The sequence below is a fragment of the Oxyura jamaicensis genome, chromosome 3 (genome assembly GCF_011077185.1).
Source record: "Oxyura jamaicensis isolate SHBP4307 breed ruddy duck chromosome 3, BPBGC_Ojam_1.0, whole genome shotgun sequence".
NCBI classification, from domain to species: domain Eukaryota; kingdom Metazoa; phylum Chordata; class Aves; order Anseriformes; family Anatidae; genus Oxyura; species Oxyura jamaicensis.
Window position 1 is genome coordinate 13,592,980 of NC_048895.1, and position 17,368 is coordinate 13,610,347.

At 52.6% G+C, this 17,368-nt stretch overlaps 1 protein-coding gene across 4 annotated transcripts in view; it reads left to right on the forward strand.

Moving 5' to 3' along the window:
• Positions 1–3,295: 3,295 nt before the first annotated feature.
• Positions 3,296–17,368, forward strand: part of LOC118165147 (phosphofurin acidic cluster sorting protein 1-like) — a 30,375-nt gene continuing 16,302 nt past the window's right edge. The window contains exons 1-3 of one of the 4 annotated variants that reach the window (XM_035323073.1): positions 8,860–8,929; positions 9,219–9,523; positions 16,786–16,873. In XM_035323073.1, the coding sequence (XP_035178964.1) occupies positions 9,513–9,523; positions 16,786–16,873 (99 nt within the window). In that variant the 5' untranslated portion in view covers positions 8,860–8,929; positions 9,219–9,512. Of the gene's footprint in view, positions 3,316–8,859; positions 8,930–9,218; positions 9,524–16,288; positions 16,874–17,368 lie in introns of those variants that run through there. The other 3 variants (XM_035323071.1, XM_035323069.1, XM_035323070.1) reach the window with 3 other exon arrangements.

The window sequence follows — 17,368 nt, forward strand, 5'->3', positions numbered from 1 at the left end:
AATTGTCAGCCCTTATAAGGTGGTTTGGAGGATTACTCACTGCGCTTCACTGAGCCGAGCGCTGTGTTTTTATTGCCTGTGGTGCTGAAGCAGGCCAGGCTACTTCTCAACAGAGAGCAAGCAGCTGGAGCCGCACGCAGCGCCACGCATGCCGCTCCGAAAGCGGTGCGTGCCGTCCTTGGAGATCTCAAAGGTGTCGTTCTTTCAGAGGGAAAAACGTGGGGAATCTGTCGTGATGGTTGTTGAAAGACCTGCCCACGGTACCTTTGCAGCCCACGCGGGATGTCCAAGCTGTCCCCCCTGCAGCTCCCCTGCAGCCCCTGCTTGCTCACTCCCATGGTAGCGAAAGGGTTTCGTTGCCTCCTGGCTCTGATGCATTTTGGTCAGTTTAAAATCAAGCTTTTTGGAAGTAATTTTCTGGTTTCAGTTTAGATGAAAAGACATCAGTGACTTAAGCAGAAACATGGCTCTTAAAACAGCTCTTGCTGCAGGGCAGCTTATTCCTCTGGAGCTTGTTTAAGTGGAGTGTAGTTCAAACTGGGCTGTGAGCTAAGCCCTCGAAGGCAGGATTTTTAAAGCTCCCAAGGTAACTTAGGACCTCAGTCCTAAGTCCTGCTGGCTCCACAGACTCACAGATTCTGTTCTGCAGCCCCAAAGCTTTCTTGTAAGGATGCTCGCAGGGCCCTGGGCGCGTATCTCTTTGTATGAGACAACGTGAGTCACCGTGGCAGAAAATGAAACTTCCCCTTTCATGTGGATGCTTTCTAGCAGATAAGAAACTGATTAATTAAATGCTAGACATGGCTGTAAAATAGGGAAATTAAGGGTTGGGGAGAGATAGCAGTCTCTTTTTTGTTTCCTTTAGATTGAATTTCAAGCACATCATTATGGTTATGTGCTGTGGGGCATTTTATGCATATCTGGACTGACATTTTCCTGTCTTTAGGATCTTGACCATCTTTCTCAGCACAATAACATTGTTTTCATTTTTCTTGTGAGGTGCCCAGCACTACTGTGTACTGCATGTTCAGGGCAAGCTGGGCTTTCTATGCAGTTGAATATACTCTTGGGTCGTGATCGTAACAGTTCAGAGTTGCTGGCCTATGGAGAGAGAAAGTATCAGCTCCTCTCGGTGGCTCAGGGACTGCTGAGTGGTTGGACCTGACCCTTTAGTTCCTGTTGTGCTTCTCAGCCATGTCAGGGGCTGGAAAGTGGGGAGCTGGAGTGGCCATGGCTGATCCACCCAGCGTAACGCCTGCTTAGGCATGTGGGGTCCTTTTGTCACATGTACCAAAGCAGATGAATGTTTCCTTATCATATATAATGTTTTCTTATAATATATAATTTCTTATAATATATTCTTATAATATTATATGCTTTCCTATAATATATAATATAATGATGTTTTCCTATAATATCCCTATTCTTCCAAGGCTAGAGAGTTGCCAGATGGACGTGTGTGTCTGATCATTTTGTGGTTCCCCTTACACCGCCCGAGCCACACGGCTTGCTGAAGGCGATTTTCGACTCAGTGATACCACTGGCTTGCCCCTGGGGATGTTCTGGCTATTGGACGTGTATGATAAAAAAAACAACGGAGAAGCAAATATGTGATCAGGGCTTGAATTCTCGCAGAGCTGTTCCTGATCTCAGAACCCACAGGAGTGTCATGTTACTGCAGTTCCCAGATGGAGATGCTGCGTAATGCCTGCATGAAATATCCCAGCACGCTAGGGACACGGAGCCTGGGAGCTGCAGAGGCCGTACGTGGACAGAGAAGGGCCATTTGGTGAATGGTAGCACCGATGCTGATCTTCAGGCTGGGCACGGGACTGCTGCGGAGTTAACTCTGTGCGAGGGGGTGTGCAGGGAGAGCTCCTGCCTGTGTGAGTTGGGTTTGCAGCCCAGCACGTGCCCCCTGGGTGTACCACAAGCATGCCTGAGCATCCATTCCTGGACTCTGGGGGTGCTGACGGGGAGTTTAACAGACCTAGGGGCGATGCTGGGGGCACAGAACTACCGTTAGTTGTTTCTACTTCTGCTATTCCAGAAAGTCATCTTAAATATTTGTGTTGCATCTCATCGCGTTTTGCTGCTTACTTGCCAAGGCTGGTTGCCTTAGACACCAGGGCTCTGGTAACTAGGACAACAAGATTGAGCAGGCAAAGGTAGAAATAATGGTAATAACTTTCTCAACTCCTTCTGAAATAGGCTTGTATGAACCAATACCATGCACGTGGGCGACTTGTGCAAGGCAGAAAGGCAGAACAGACTGCTGACATCCTCAGATCCTGCTGGCAGCACTGCCCTAACAGAGCAGTCGCATCCTCCTGCATCTGGAAACAAGCCGCCAGGCGTACGTGGACGTGGCTGACCTCCTCCTCTTCCTCCTCCCCAGGGCTAGGGCTGGAGCAGGGCCCAAGAGGTGCTGAAGACGAGCCCTCAGGGGCCAGCCCTGATGATTTGGCATAGCCTGAGTGAGAAGCTTTTTTCCAGAGACGTTGTCCTCTCTTGGAATAGTTGGTTGGTTGGTTGTTTGCCGGCTGGGAGAAGGCTGGGAGCTGGGAGAAGATCATGACTGGTGTCCTGTCTCTCATTCCTCACGTGGCTGACTTTTGGAAAATGTTTACATAGTGGGTATGGCTAGAAGTCAGCTTTCAATGCAGTTCTGCTTTCCTTTGATAGCAGGCTGTTTCTGTCCTTCTAGGTAATCCCAAATCCAGACTCGAGGCAACAAAACAGTATTTCCTGGCCTACCTTTGAAACATACTGCTCCTGGAAGCTCCTGTGGATCTGTATCCTGCTGTCCCTGTGCCTTGTTACTAATGCCTTTTCTGCAGTAACAAACTAACACTGTGTTCTCTTCCCTGGAAAGCCTCCAGCTCCATGAATTCATGCTAGCAAGATACTTGTCTAGCATCCTTCGCTGCCCTGGGTGTTGGTGTCCTGTAGACAAACACCCTTGACCAAGACTCCCTTATTCTGTGCCCCGGTGTAAGCTTGGGATCATCTGGCATTGCGCAGAGCAGGGCTGGAGGAACTGCCTCCTTGGGAACATTGGCCTCGGGAAGGGCAGCATGTCCACTTCTCATGCAGCTGCAAAAAAAGGAAAGTACTTGTAGCTTCTTTGCTCACCTGGTAAGGAGGAAAAGAAATTCCATTGCCAGCTGTGCTCTGTCAAAACCGTCTGCAAGAAACCTGCTTCTGATGTCTCGGTTGGCTGCACGTGTGGAGAGGGGGTCACAGCAAATGACAGGTCAGAAGTGTCAGTGATAAAATAACCGTGAGCTATTTCTGTACCGGTCATGGGATGCGGTGAGTGGCTGAACCCTGCCCGGGATATTCACACAGCCTCATGAAAAGCTCAAGTTAAAGATCCGGGTCTTAAAAATAACCTGTTGGATGGGATCCTAGGCATCCCTTTGATAAACAGCGCCTAGATTAGGGCTGTGGAGCATGCTTCTGCTGTGGGTATGGTGTCCCGGTTTGAGCAGGTATTCCTGCTATTTTAAGATCAGTGCCTTCTGGTTTTGAGGTTTCAGCTCTCACTTTTACGTACCACTGCTCACCCTTTGGGTGCAGACCCTGGAAGTCCTCTCCTACAGCCCCGTGAGCTGGCTGTTCTTCAGCTGCCGGCGGTGCCTGGACTTGTGGTTGTCGAGTGCTCGTGTGAGCCCAGGAATTCGTGACACTGAGATTTCCAGCTGGCTGCAGTGCTTCGAGAGGGCACTGGGAGTTCATTCCCCTCAGCTGAGCTCGGCTGGCTGGCCCTGCTCTGCCTCTCTGCCCTTTCTCCAAGATCCCTTCACTGGCTGCACGAGGAGGCCCCCGTGACAGACCGCACCAGTGAGGAGCCCACCAGTGGCCTACAGTGAGAGCTGTAAATGCTCACACAGTAAAGACGTGGCTGGGCAATATCCCACAGGAATACGTTGGGTTCTTTTATTATCGACCACAAATATTGTAGTAATCAGTGCTAAAGAGGTCTGGGAGTAGCCTTCCCCAGGGTCTGGCTGTTTTTTGTGGACCAGGGAGGGTGCAGTCGTGGTTGAGCAGCCCTGCTACTGACTGGTAGCCTCAGGGAAGCCACAGACCCAAGAGCTGAGAAGGCTTTCGGAGCAAATTCTCGCTGGGGCATCTTCTGCTGGTCTTTATTGTCTGGTGGGTGCCTGCTTCACGAAGATTGCCTCCTGCAGCGAATCTGCAGGCTGTTCCTGCTCAGGTGCCTCCGTAAGGACCTGTCTGCTGAACAGGCTGAGCGCTCATCACTTGGCCAAGTGACAGTGAAAGCAGTGCGGCACCATAAGGCGAAGCACCGTTTTCAGGACGAGCACTCTGTAGGGAGCACCTGGGCCTGCTGAGATGTGTATGCAGTACCCCTTGGTGACAGCTGCGGAGGCCAGCGTGGCGGCAGCGCGTCACCGTCTCCTCCTGTGGCCGTCCAGCTGTCCCGTGAGAGGTGGCGTGCTGCGGGAAGCCCTTTGCACAGCCACCCGTGGAGCTCGGGGAGCCTTGGAGGAGGAAGGAGGGGAGGCGAGGATGTCTGGTGTAGCTGCGCCGGTTCTGGGGAAGCGCTCCGCTGAAGAGTCTGTGTGGTAGCGTTGCTTCCTCCCACGTTTCTGGGAGCTGGATGGGTTCAGTAGCGTGTCTGACACGTTTTAGAGGCTGCCAAGCTCTGTTTGCTCTCTCTCTTTCTTAAGGCTAGAGAAATAGGAAGCTTGAGACAAAGTAACTTCAATTAATTTAACATCAGTGACTAGATGTGTTTGCCCTCCTGATGTGACGGGTTGGTTCGTCGAAGGATTTCACCATCTGAGGATGGATAACCTCGAGAATCACTGTGATGAATCAAGAGTGGTTTGCCTTCTCATCCCTAGGTGGAAAGGCACGGCAGCTTTGCCATCTCTACTCTGGTGGACGAGGTGGTAATAACAGGTCAGCCTCACACTGAAGTGTTGGGCATTGCCCAGGCAGCATCCCATGTCTGGGGTTGGGATGCTGCCATTTACAAAGAAACCCTGCTCCAAGAATTCTTTTATAAGGGATTCCTTTATCTAAATAGCTTTGGTTTTGAATAAGAACATTAAAGCTACTTGTGTGTTCTGGCTGTAGTTCTGTTGTTTTCTTAGCCGTGACATTTTGATTCAATGAACTTTATTTTAATGGAGTTTGAGCCTGGGGAATCTTTAACAAAATTAGGGAGAAAAAAAGTTCAAATCAGTATCCAGCTATGTGACACTACCCTGATATCCTCAGCTAGGGTGGAGCTGAGAAGACGAATATGGCTGCAGTGGTTTGGTCTAGACCTGCCCCCTGGTCTAGATGGTGAGCAGCCTGGGTGCTTCCTTGGCTGGAGCCTTTCTCTGCAGTGGGCACGTTGGAATTTTTTTTTACAGCTTGAAGTGCTGGCAGAACGTTTTGGGGAAAATGGAGAGGAACCCCGCCCACCCCCCCAAAAAAAACAAACAAACAAACAAACAAAAACAGAACAAGTTGCCCGGGATGGGATTCGCTGGAACAGTCCAGAGAGATGCCAGCGTGTAGTAGCTGGACTACTGTTTATGTAGCTGCTTGCTTCAGCCAGTGTCTTTCCCAGGGGACTGGGAGGTGAGAAGCAACCCTTCTGTAAGGCTGTAAGGGAGATCTGAGAATCTGTAGGTTGGTAAGCACCTTTAGCGGAAGCCAAGGAGCGGGTAGTGGAGCGCATGGACAGGCATGACATTGGTGTATGGTCCCTTTTGTGAAAAGAAGACTTACCTCTCGGATTTTGTGGAGTTAATGGGGCATAAGAACTGTGAGATCTCGTTGGTAGACTGCTTGGATTCCCTAAAGGCCTTCAGTAAGGTTTCTCAGAGGAGCTTCTTAAAATGCTGGGCTGCTACAGAACAAAGGGGAAAGTCCTCACGTGGACAGATACTTGTTTAAATAAATAGCAGGAATACATAGTCAGTTGTCATGGCGAAAGCTCACCAGTGGAGATGCGGAGGGGTCTGTACACTCGGGTGCCTGTTCAGTATTATCCTAAATCAAAATAATCTTTCTTGGAGAAGATTGCTACAGCCCTGAGGAACTCCAGCCCAGGGAGTGTCTGGTGCGGGACCATATTCGGTGCACATTGGCACATAGACGGGCTCCATTTCAGGGAGTATTCAGCTTAGATTTGCATTTCGGGAATGCAAGTTGGACTGTTCAGGCTCAACCTTATTTTTCTTTTCTGACTGAGAGCATTAAGAATCTGACATGGCTCTTCTTGGCAAAACAATGGCCTGAAGCCCTTGAAACTTTCCAGAGATCAGCACTTGTATTTAAAGTAGGGATGTTCCTTCCTCCGGTTTCTTTCCCTGAAGCGCTGGATGATATTAGACTTCTTCCCTTTCCTTAGAAAGAGGAATGCCGATGCTGAATCCCGGGGGAGCCCTCACGTGGGGCTTACGGAGCACGTTCCCGTCAGCCTCTGACAGGAGCCGCTGCGCGAGGCGCTCTGGCAGCTGGAGCCGAGTGGTTTTGCTGACTGTGCCAGCAGCCTGCCCCAGCTGCAAGTTTCGATGAGCTCTGCATTTTCTTTTTATCCCTGTCGTGACTCAGTGGTACGGTAGCACGCATTTTATTCTGCACCTATGCTCCTGTGTCCCCGGTCCCGTGGCTGTTGAGGCGTGTTTTTGTGTAAGGCCTGCCGGCCAGACTGCCTGTGCTCCCCTCTGAGGAAGCTCTCACCACCACTGTCACCCACTAATCCATGTCCCTCAGCACCACATCCAGGCTTTCCTTAAACACCCCCAGGGACAGTGACTCCTCCACCTCCCTGGGCAACCCGTCCCAGTGCCTGACTGCTCTTTCTGAGAAGAAATGTCTCCTCATTTCCAGCCTGAACCTCCCCTGACACAACTTGAGCCCATTCCCTCTAGTCCTATCACTAGTTACCTGCTAAAAGAGGCCGACCCCCAGACCCCACACCTTCCTTTCAGGCAGTTGTACAGAGCAATAAGGTCTCCCCTGAGCCTCCTCTTCTCCAGACCAAACCACCCCAGCTCCCTCAGCCGCTCCTCACAGGATTGTGCTCCAGGCCCTTCTCCAGCTTCGCAGCCCTGCTCTGGACAGGCTCCCTGCTGGGCCTCTCCTCTGACCTCCGCCTGTGGAGACAGGCACAAACAGAATCTGCTTAAACTTTCTGTGGGGAAACACGGGTGTCTGCTCATGTACAGAGCCCAGCTTGCGTCATCTCTGGCCTGTGTCTCTGTGCCACAGCAGCCCAGGGTGGGCTTGCGCTGGGGGCTTCTGGCTGGCGCGCTCCAGCCGCTCCTCCTGGGAGGCGCTGCCTGCTCGCTCGCCTGCTCTCCAGGAGCTGCTTGCTGGCACGTGGGAGCTCATTGCAATTCAGGGGAAGTAGCTGAAACTTTTCTGGAAAAGTAGGTCAGGGAAATCTGCCTGTCAGGAAAGTCTGGGGGGAGAAAAGGGGATTTGATGAAGGCGATAACAGCCCAACGCAATCCACCTCCATCTGTTTCTATTGAAGGGATTTGTGGCTTGAATGTAAATCATAAAGGCGTCTATAAAAATGCAGCTCCTGCTAGAGTGGCATCTGGTGACCTCGCTCGGCAGCGGCACCTTGTAGCTCTCTCCTGTCTGAGCTGTGCTGCCTTGCAGGTAGGCTTTTGGGCAGCTGTCGGGGCTGGCAGGGTACGGACCATCAAGTCTCAGAGGGCAGCAGCGTGTCCTGCTAGTATCTTGTCAGCACGGCTCCTGTTTGACCACAGTGCTTTCCTTTTAAGAAAACCATGCTTATAACAGGCAGACTGCACCTGAGGCTGGATGGAGGAGAAGCCTCGTGAGCAGCAGCATCCTCTTCTGTTGCAGCAGGTAGGGCTGTCCTTGCGTTGCTCAGACAGCGCTGAGATCCGTCTCACCCACCTCTTCCTCTTTGCAAATGTGCCTACTGGTAGTGAAGAGGCTGCTGGGTTTTCTAGCAGCCTCAAACGTGGAAGAGATTTATTCAGTGCTGCTGCTTTCAATAGGTGCTGGTCTGCTGCCAAAATGGGGAGAGCCAGTTTGGTTTATGTTACTGAAGCAGCTCAGGTTTTCGGGACCATCGATGGCTTTACGCTGTTCTCTGTGTTACACACCGAGAATTGATTTGGGGCGGAGAGAGCAGTTCTTCTTCACGCTGCCAGTTCTTAGCTGAGAACTGGCCCGGTAACTAGCCTTTGGCTATGGGAATAACGCGTGCCAAGAAGGCAGCCTCTGTCTCCTGTTCTGCGGATGCTTTGGGACCAAGGTCCAAATATAAATCAAAAAGCACCAGATGTGGACTCAGCTGGAAGCATAAATTTCAGGTTGGAAGTGCTTCAGTGGTTCATATTGTAAAGGCAAGTCCCAAGGAGAGAGGTTTGCTTCAGAAAACTCACCAGGAATTGTGCTAAAAACAAAACCTGGGCGAATGAGGAGAATCTTGTTTAGGCACAATGCGATTAATGCATCTTCACGCGAACACTTGAGGCGACGTGCACTCACCTGTGGCTTCTGCCAGTGCAAATGCGATGGACCTCAAGCCTCTTTCACAGAGTTCAAGACGTGGATGCTGGGAATAGGAGTCTTCAGAGGCTTGGATGATAGTTGGATCCTTTATCCCTTTCGGTGGTGAGAAGAGAAACGCGCAGGGCTGTCAGACCACATACACCTCTGTTCTTCAAAATGGGCCGGAGCTGGAGGACCAAATGCTAATAGCCATGCTGCCGGTACTGCTGCTGTCACCAGGCTCCCTGGGGCTCTGCTGCAGCCTTGCTTCTGCCTTTCTTACATTCTGGAGCATCTCAGCTGTACAGAGAAAGCCTTACGCACCTTCTCACGGAGGTAGGTTGGAGTCGGTGGGAAGTCCTTTGCCGCCTGTAGAGCAGCTGGCGCACAGCAGCATGGGCTCAGGGTGACCAACAAGGTAAATTGCACCCAGTCCTGTGAACCCCTTGTGGCGTTTCCTCCCGGAGCCCTATAAGAATTACAGGGTTACGCAGTGTATTCATTTTTAGCTTCTTTTCTGAAAGTGAAAGGGTGACTGACTCACTTTGTGTTTACTAGAGGGAAAGCTCACAAATAATTAATCTGCTTTTGTACGGAAATGAGAGCTCATTTAAAATCTCCAAAGTCAGTCTATTAAGATTGGCTCGCTGAAGCTACTTTAGATGTGCTGGATTATAAGAACACTCATCTAAACATGTTTTCTGTAGAAAGCCCAGTTAATTGGATGGAGGATTATTATTCCTGAGCAGTCAGAAACCAACGCATTCCGGTCGGTGCCCTCCAAGAGGCTGGAGCTAACAGATCTTATCGCATATACTTTCCTTTTTCACGTGAAGGTTCAAAGAGGAGAATCACCTTTCTGCTTTTTCAGGCTCCCAGTTGGTTTCCTCCGCTCTGTGACTTGCCTGCAAACCGAAGTGTTTCACTTCTGGTTGCTCGTGGTGTTCTCCCTGTGCACCCAGGACAGGGAGAGGCTAGCCCTTGGCAAACTCTGCTTCCAGATGTCTGTCCGGTGAGCTCCCCGTGCTCGCTTCTTTGAATTCTTTAAAGCTATGAAGACTCTTAATGCAATTTCTTTTAAATTAGCAAATTTATAATTATTATTATTAGACGTGTAGTAGGGTGATAGTTAACATTTCCATGTACTTTTCATTTAAATGCATTTTTCTAAAGACTTGAATACAATATCTTAACTTTTGTGTCCACTCTAAGGAGCGCTTGCTTGGCTCTTATCTGCACGCATCTGCTCTGGAGGAAAGCCACCAGACAGGAGACGGAAAGGAAGAGCTTTTTGCAAACAAATATCCTTGCACTGAGGCTCAAGCGTAATGGAAGCTGAAGGGAGGCTCGGGATTGCTGAAGCCTGAGCTTCTTGGCCCAGATGAACAGTCACCATCGCGTGCTCCCCAGAAAGCACCCGAGACTGAAGGCTTTGGGGTCTGGGCAGGACTGTGTACCTTATTAACCTCATCCAGGTATAAAATCCTGGCCCAGAGAACTGTGCCCTGCAAACTGTGGGTGGTTTTCAGGAGCAGTGCTGTGTGCCAGGACTTGCCACCTGACTTCGGATCATTCTTGGCTTCTCCGGGAGTGAGATCAGGGACGGGTGCTGCCTAGAAGCCCCTTTGCCACTGAACTTGGGCTGCTTGGGTTACGGGGGATAATGGGTGGTGTATATATAGAAATAGGGTGGTAAATGTAATAATAACTGGGTGCAGAGGAAACAAAACAAGTTTCAGAGGAGGCTCACAAAAGCCCTGTGACAGATGCAGCTGATTTTTACATGCAGAGCGTTGACTAGGGGAAGATCAGCTTGTGCTTTGTGGCAGTGCAGGGAAATTAGCCTCGTTGTTGGTTTGGGGTGGGGTTTTTTTTGCTTTTTTCTTTCCCCCCGCAGGTAAGACGTGCCTTGGCCCCGTGCTGCCCGTGCTTTGGCTGTCACAACGTGAAGGACAGCGGGGCTGTGCGTGCCGCTGGTGAGGGCAGGGGTAGCTGCAGTGGGGCCCAGCTCTAACTGGCCTTTACACGCCTCTCTAATTACACGTTGATTTTAAGCAGGGATTATTCTTGTAAAGCCATATTTTAATTCGCCAAGGCAATTTCAGTGCATATTAAAAACTAAGCCAGTGCAGGCTTTGCATCTGCCAGTTCTGGCAAGATCGTGGTGGTTGGTTATAGAACCCAGGAAACCCAGGAGCTCCAGACCTTCCTCCTCTTTTCGTGGCACGAAACCATTTAAATTCCTCCTGCTGCTGGTCCGGCTGCAGGACTGCCTCTCCGTTGTACAAAGCAGGGCTGGCTGTGCTACAGGTCTGTAAAAAAGTGCAGTGGTGGTGTTCTGTAGGGTTCGGGCAAGCCAAACCGCACTGCCGTTGGTAATTGTGCTTGGATTGATCTTCTGTATGCTTGCTTCTCAGCCCTGGGAGCTGAAGATAGTGCGGTCTAACCAGGCCGCGGTGCTGCCCCTCCCTCCAGGCACCGGGGTGGTTTGTCTGATCCCCTTACAGCGTTTCTTTTTAAGGAACTGCCAGATAGTTCTGAACTAGGTTTGTCGTTTGAGTACCTTCCTGGGACGCCCCCGGTCCTGAGCCTTTAGTTCAGTTTGCTCCCCTGGTGTCATTGTCCTTTGACTTTCGTCTTTCTCTTAAAAACCGTAACTGGCGAGGATTTCACAGTAACTTGCAGTCTAAATTATTGCCTGCCCTTCCTAACCACTTCCTCTGCGTTAGAGTCAGAGGTGCCTTTCCTGGCTGTTTTCAAAACAGCATTGTTTTGGGCTCGAACTGGCTTTTATTTCTTGCACGGTTTGCTCAGTGAACCAAAACAAGTCACCTTGTTGTCTCTTCTGCTTCAGCGGGCTGGTGCGGAGCCGCCCGTGGGCCAGTCCCAAGGTGCATGCACTGGCATCCATTTCTCGAGCAGGCCACGTCGAAGAGCTGGGGATGAATCATTTCAGGAACGTTTAACCGCCTCCCGTGTGAAATTCAGAGAACGTGCAGGTTTGATTTGGCCAGCACACACCCAGACAGAGGCAGAAAGGAGCACCTCCGTCACACCGGGCGGTTGCAGACAGCTCTGTGCTAAAAGGAAAGCTGCTCGGTGGCACCAGGTAAGCTGCAGCTCCTTGCTGTGCAGCGTGTGAGAGCTCTGCTAGGGCTGTGACAGCTGGCAGGCTCTTTCTAGGCAGGTCGCAGGGTTTCTGTTTCGATCTTGCTTGTTGCACTCAATGCACAGTTTGCTCGCCCGTGATTTTACCACTTCTGTCCCCCCTTTTCAGACAAGGTGCTTGTGTCGCCTGTGGTCAGCACAGTGGCCTCACTGGTCTAGGCCGGTGTGGTGAGGGACCTGCATATCAGAAGGGCTTTTTGTTTGTTTGTTTGTTTGTTTGTTTGTTTTTAAGCTGCTGGCAACCTCCATGCAGAAAACCAAAGCTCATTTTTGGTCAGCCCGGTCCCTTCTTGCTGCTGCTTGGGAAGCAGCCTGCAGAGACCGAGAGGTGGTGGGTGGTGGGTGAAAAGCAGTGCTCTCAGCAACGCTGCCACGTGCAGCCACGGGTGGGTACCAAGCTTCGAGCTGCCTAAAAGGAAAAGGTTTAAAGCAAAACTAGTGGGAAAAGCCTCGAACAGAGGCTGAATACGTCTGGGAAGGCAGCGCAGCAGGTTTATTAAAATAGCAGCGCTCTGGCTGGTGCAGATCTTGGGGGGATAATACCAGCCCACGATGACTTGGTAGGGCGTTTCTCCGTGGCTGACTTTTTCTAGCCCAGAGCAGCATGACCGGACTGTAAAATGGCACGCTGGGCTGCTGCTGGGTTGTGTCTGACATGAATCAGATTAAAGGTTGGCAGGAGAAGTACGTTGTCGGGAAACATGCAGTTCCAATTAGCGTATTCGTCTTTCCACTTCAGTTGACCGACGGGTCATCCGATTCTCTAATTTAGCTTTTATGGAAGAGTAGGATGGTCGTTTAATAAAAAGCAAACAAACATCACCGTCTGCAAGTGAGAAGTGGTTTGCATGGAGAGCTGTGCAGCCCCAGGGTGAGGCACGTCCAAACCTCCAAGGGTGGCCCCGAGGAGAAGGAAATTGCTGGAGCCGTCGGCAGTGGGAATCCTGGGCAGCTTTGTTGGGTTGAGCATTGCTTCTCTGTGCTTAGTGGGAATCTGGAGAATGGGGAACGCTCCCCACATTGGTGCGTGGCCTTGGCCAAGCACGTGTGTCCTGACCTGGGGGCTGTGACCTGTGTGATGGCTCCGAGCCCTGCATCCTCACAGCCCGGCTGCGCTGTCCTGCTGCTCGGAGCCATCCTTTCCTTAGGCACACGGCGCTACAAGCAGTTCACGTCTTGCTCCAGGTGCGCCGCCGGCACGCCGACGTGTTGGCAGCACGACAGCAGCTGAAAGCCCGAGGTAGCTGTAGCTTTCTGGAGAGGGGAGCACAGAGCAAAGCACCCTGAGGGCAGCGTCGCTGCGGGTCTGCCTGCCTCTCCCCGTGGCAGGGCTGGCGCACACGGCTTAGTGCATCGTGGCCGATCTCCTTTATCAATGATGTTTCAAAAGCATAACCTGTTAAAGCCCTGTGAAGGAACCATCGCAGCTGGTCCGAGAGCAGTTTGGGCTCCAATACACTCAGACACCAGCTTTGAGGAGGAGAATGATTTTGCACATCGCGTTACCTAGAGAGGAAGAGTTTTATATCCTCGGTAACCCGCTCTGCCGTGGGTGGCTGTGCCGTCTCGGTGGCACCACCACGCTGCAAAGCATGGATCAGGACATGGAGGAGTGCTGAGAGCTTGCGATGGGCGAGCAGGCTCTTCCCGGGAGGCCTCTGGGTGGCACTCCGAGCTCCTGGGCAGCCCCACGCATGTCCCTGCAGCGGGAAAGCGGCTTCTGTGTGCGTGCGTAACCGAGCAGCCGGCGGCAGCGAGCTCAAGGGCAAAGCACTGACCAAAGCAGAGCTGTTCTGAGATCATCTGCCCGGGGATTAAAGAGTTAGGCACCCTTCCAAGGGCTGGTGGGAGCAGGACGTGCCTGATAAGGGTACGTGTGCAGTGAGATGGTGACCTTTAATGCAATTAAAAAGGGACTGCCCAGGCGGATTGCAGCTGGGGCTGCTGGGGTGGGCTTTCTCTCCCGGAGGAAAGATGAAATGCTGGGGTTTATGCAGTGGCACTGAGGGCACGCTGAGTGTGTTGTACGTGGAAAAAAGGCTGGGTTCTGCCCTGAACGGCTGTCCCACGAGGGGGACTCTGGACAGCTGAGGGCAGCCAGCTGTGAAGACGAGGAGGGATGGACATAACCGCTTTGCAGGGCACTGTTCTTCCCTTTGCCTCCCGTTTGTCCTAACTGAAGACGTCATCTTGCTCTTTGGCCACGTACACCCTGCTGACACCGGCACTCTTGGCCATCCCCAGCATACCTCCTGCTCCTGTGTGGGGGCCCCTCTTTTTTTGGGGACCCCAGGAGGGGGCTGGCATGGCTCTTATCCCCTGCTGTGCTTGTTAAAGCCACCTGAGTGCCCCCTGTGGGAGAGCAGAGAGGCAGGAGCATGCTAGCAAGGCGTGCGTGCTCTGTCGCCCTTTCCCCAGGGGAGGCTTTTGAAGCAGGCTGACGTCGGCCTTCATCCCAGGTCATCTTCACGCACGTCACTGGCCCACCTCCCTGAGCTGCGGCGCCTGATGAGGAACCCGCTGCTGTCCCAGTTCTTCGCTCCTGGTTGCTGGCAACAGGGACGTGGCTTCTGGAACGGGAGTAGGTCTCCCTCCGCACACGGGAGGTGCCTCATCCACGTATATCGTGACACAGGGCGCAGTGCCTTGACTTCAGAAGGCCAGGAGAGCACTGTGGGCAGCATTACACCACTCACACCCCATTTCTTTGTGCCTTTTGAAGAGCCCTCAGTGCTGCCTGGCTTTATGTTCCAGCCTTCACCTTCAGCGTGTGACTCCAGCAGAAGTGCTCCTTAGCCCCTCTGGCTCCTCCCTGGCTCTCCTGTGCAAAAACAGATGTCCGAGGGTCCTTGGTTGCACAGAGCTCAGGCTGCTTCTCTGCCAGGCCATTTTCCAGTCCGTGGATAAGCTTTGGGTAGTTGTATGGCTCCGGTTTTGCAGGGTGTACTGTCCTGTACTGCTCACACCTTGCGTTTTCATCCCATTTTCCTCGCCCCTCTGCCAGCCTTAGGAGCTGTACCTGTGGTACAGAGGAGCTCAGTGCCTCGTCCGGGATGCTCTGGAACATGACACCTTTGAGGCTGGAATGCCATCAGGATCAGTGAGCTCCTGCGTTTGCTTTTTTTTTTTTTTTTTCTTCTTCCCCTTGGCAGGATGCGTGTTTGCGTGGATGTGGGTGTGCTCCTTTCCCTTACCGTCATCTCAGCTGAGGATGGGGGCAGTGACAGACGTGTGACCGTATGTGCCTGCGCTCCTCTTCCCTACCATCTCCTCGGCCGGCAGCGGCGGTGCCGTGCAGCCGAATACAGAGGGAGCTGCACAAGTCAAAGGAAGAAGCTGCTTTGTTGTGCTGCGGGGTTAAAAAGCCATGCTCAGGGGAGGGGTTTTGCAGGTTGCAAGCAGCATTACACAGCTGCGATCACCACAACCCAACACAGACTGTCCTTGCCGTAGTTCCACAGCCCAAGAGCAGTTCTAACTTACCCTATATGATCAGGTAGATCCAGATTTATAACTTACCTACCAGAAAGTTTAGTGCCTTGAGGGGATCACGGACGCACCGTTCTGATCGTCGTGGATCAATCCTGTCCTGTGGGGATCTGCAGGGATGAGCGAGGGACCCGCTGCTGTCCAGACCCGTGCCTGCACAGCAGTGACACCGATCTGGGCGATGCATGGGCTGGTTAAGTAACGGGTAAAAAGAGGGTCATCAGGGATAGCCAGGCTGCTGGGGAGCACCCTTTTGAAGCAGGTGTGCTCTGTTGCTGCAAATAAATACATTTAGACTCCAGAACACGCGTGCTAATCTCGGTGGGAAGGGAGGTGGTGTTGCAGAAAGCACTGGTTTGAAAAGGGTTTGGGGTCGCAGGGTCCTGGGCAAGCGATATCTCTGGGGGCAAGGGCGGTGGGTGGAAGCAGGCGCCCAGCTTTCTGCACGTGGTGTGGCTCTCCCGCTGCGTGCAAGAAGGCTGGGGAGGGTAGGAAGAGGAGAAAGGAGCTTTAAAAAAGTGCCTTATCAGACATAGAAGAGCTCAGCTGTCTTAGGCTGAGGAAATAGGCAGAGCTGATCAGCATGCACGCACTCTTCCCCGAGGAGAGGCACCAGGTACTGGTGGGATTCCTGAGTTCCTCGGAGAGGGGCATGAGCAGCTAATAATGAATGAGCTAGTTTGGGTAAGGAGCACGTTTTACAGCGAGAACAACTGCCAGGTAGAACTGCAGTCTTTGAATATCCTCACATTAAGACTCTTTATTGAAGTTTTAATGTTTTGGGGATAAATTTCTATGTGGGTAACCAAAACAATTGGAAAATTTGAGTCACCCTTGACTTACACACGCAAGCCTTGCACCTCCAGGATTTCCTCTAGGATCTCTTCTAGGATCTAGGGAAAACCAAAGTGAGCACTGGTTGGGGAGTGGTGGCAGCTAAGCTTGGCCATCTTTCCGTGCAAATAACCTCCGTGGGAGTGTCCCGCAGGCCCCTAGGCAGGAGGTCGGGGTGGCTGGCAGTCTCTCAGGCACCGACTAATCCTTCGAGTAGCTCTTCTCGCTGTGCCTCGGTCTCCTTCGTGGTTTTTCCCTGCCACTTACCGTGCCGAGTCCCCGGGCTGCGAGGTGCTCGGGGTGGCTCTGCTGCACGAGGCGTCCTGCGGGGCTGCTGCCTCCTGAGTCCACTCTGCGGACTCACTGCGCGAGAGGAGAGCCGAGCTGTGATGCCTGCATGGGAACATTTGCCTTATCTAAGTCCAGGATAAGAATGGATTTAGGTGCTTTGGTTTATAAATAAACAGCACTCGTGGCCAAGGTAGATTTAAGCAGAGCTGGCAGCAGCCCTGCTTGGGAAGGGATCTCTTCGCCACATGGCCTGCTGTTGGACTTCCTGTCGCACGTTAATCCCTTAAGCCTGCTTTAGCTCCGTTAATTTTCCTTCTTCCCTTTTTTCCCCAGTGGGCTGTCTCAGTGGCGCGTGAACACCGGCGTTCCTTGGCCAAGCCTGTGCCCACGGCGGGGCCGAGCCTCCAGGCTGCCTTCTGAGCTCCGGGTACCATGTGGCAGGGCCCCAGGGATGGTGGTGCCTGAATGCGTCCCATTCTCTCTGTCTTACAGGCTCTGCAGTCTGCGCCTGAAGAAGCTCACGGTGCTGAAAGAGCTGGACAAAGAGCTGAGCTCCGTGCTCATCGCCGTGAAGATTCAGGTAGGCTCCTCTCCTTGCCTGGTGGCAGCAAGCCCATCCTCGTGCCCTCTCGGTGAAACGCCAGTCTGCGTGTCCCCTGCTTTGTGCCATCCCCTTGCTCCTGCCTCCTATAGCACCCTTGGGGTGATTCTGGCTCCCATGCAGGGGGGAATGATGTCCTGGGGACAGCAATAAGCTACCTGGTGCTGGCTGGCGTTGGGGATGAATTTGGCTAGGCCTCCGCACTGGGACAGAGTGTGTCCCACTTCCCTGCCTCAGCCAAGGCTCTCCTTACAAGCTGCTGTTGAGGTTTGGCATCCCCTACCCCGCTCCCGAGCCTTTAGGTGAGCTGTAGGCGCTGGGTGCTTTCTGGCAGCGCTCGCTGTCCAGATCCCCCTCCCTGGGGAGGGCAGGGGCTGTGTGAGGGATGTGCGTGACTTCTGCAGCATCTGCACCCTGTGGGATCTCGCGGCTGCCTCTGCTGTCCCCTCCCTTTCTCCGTGCGCCCTGGCCTGC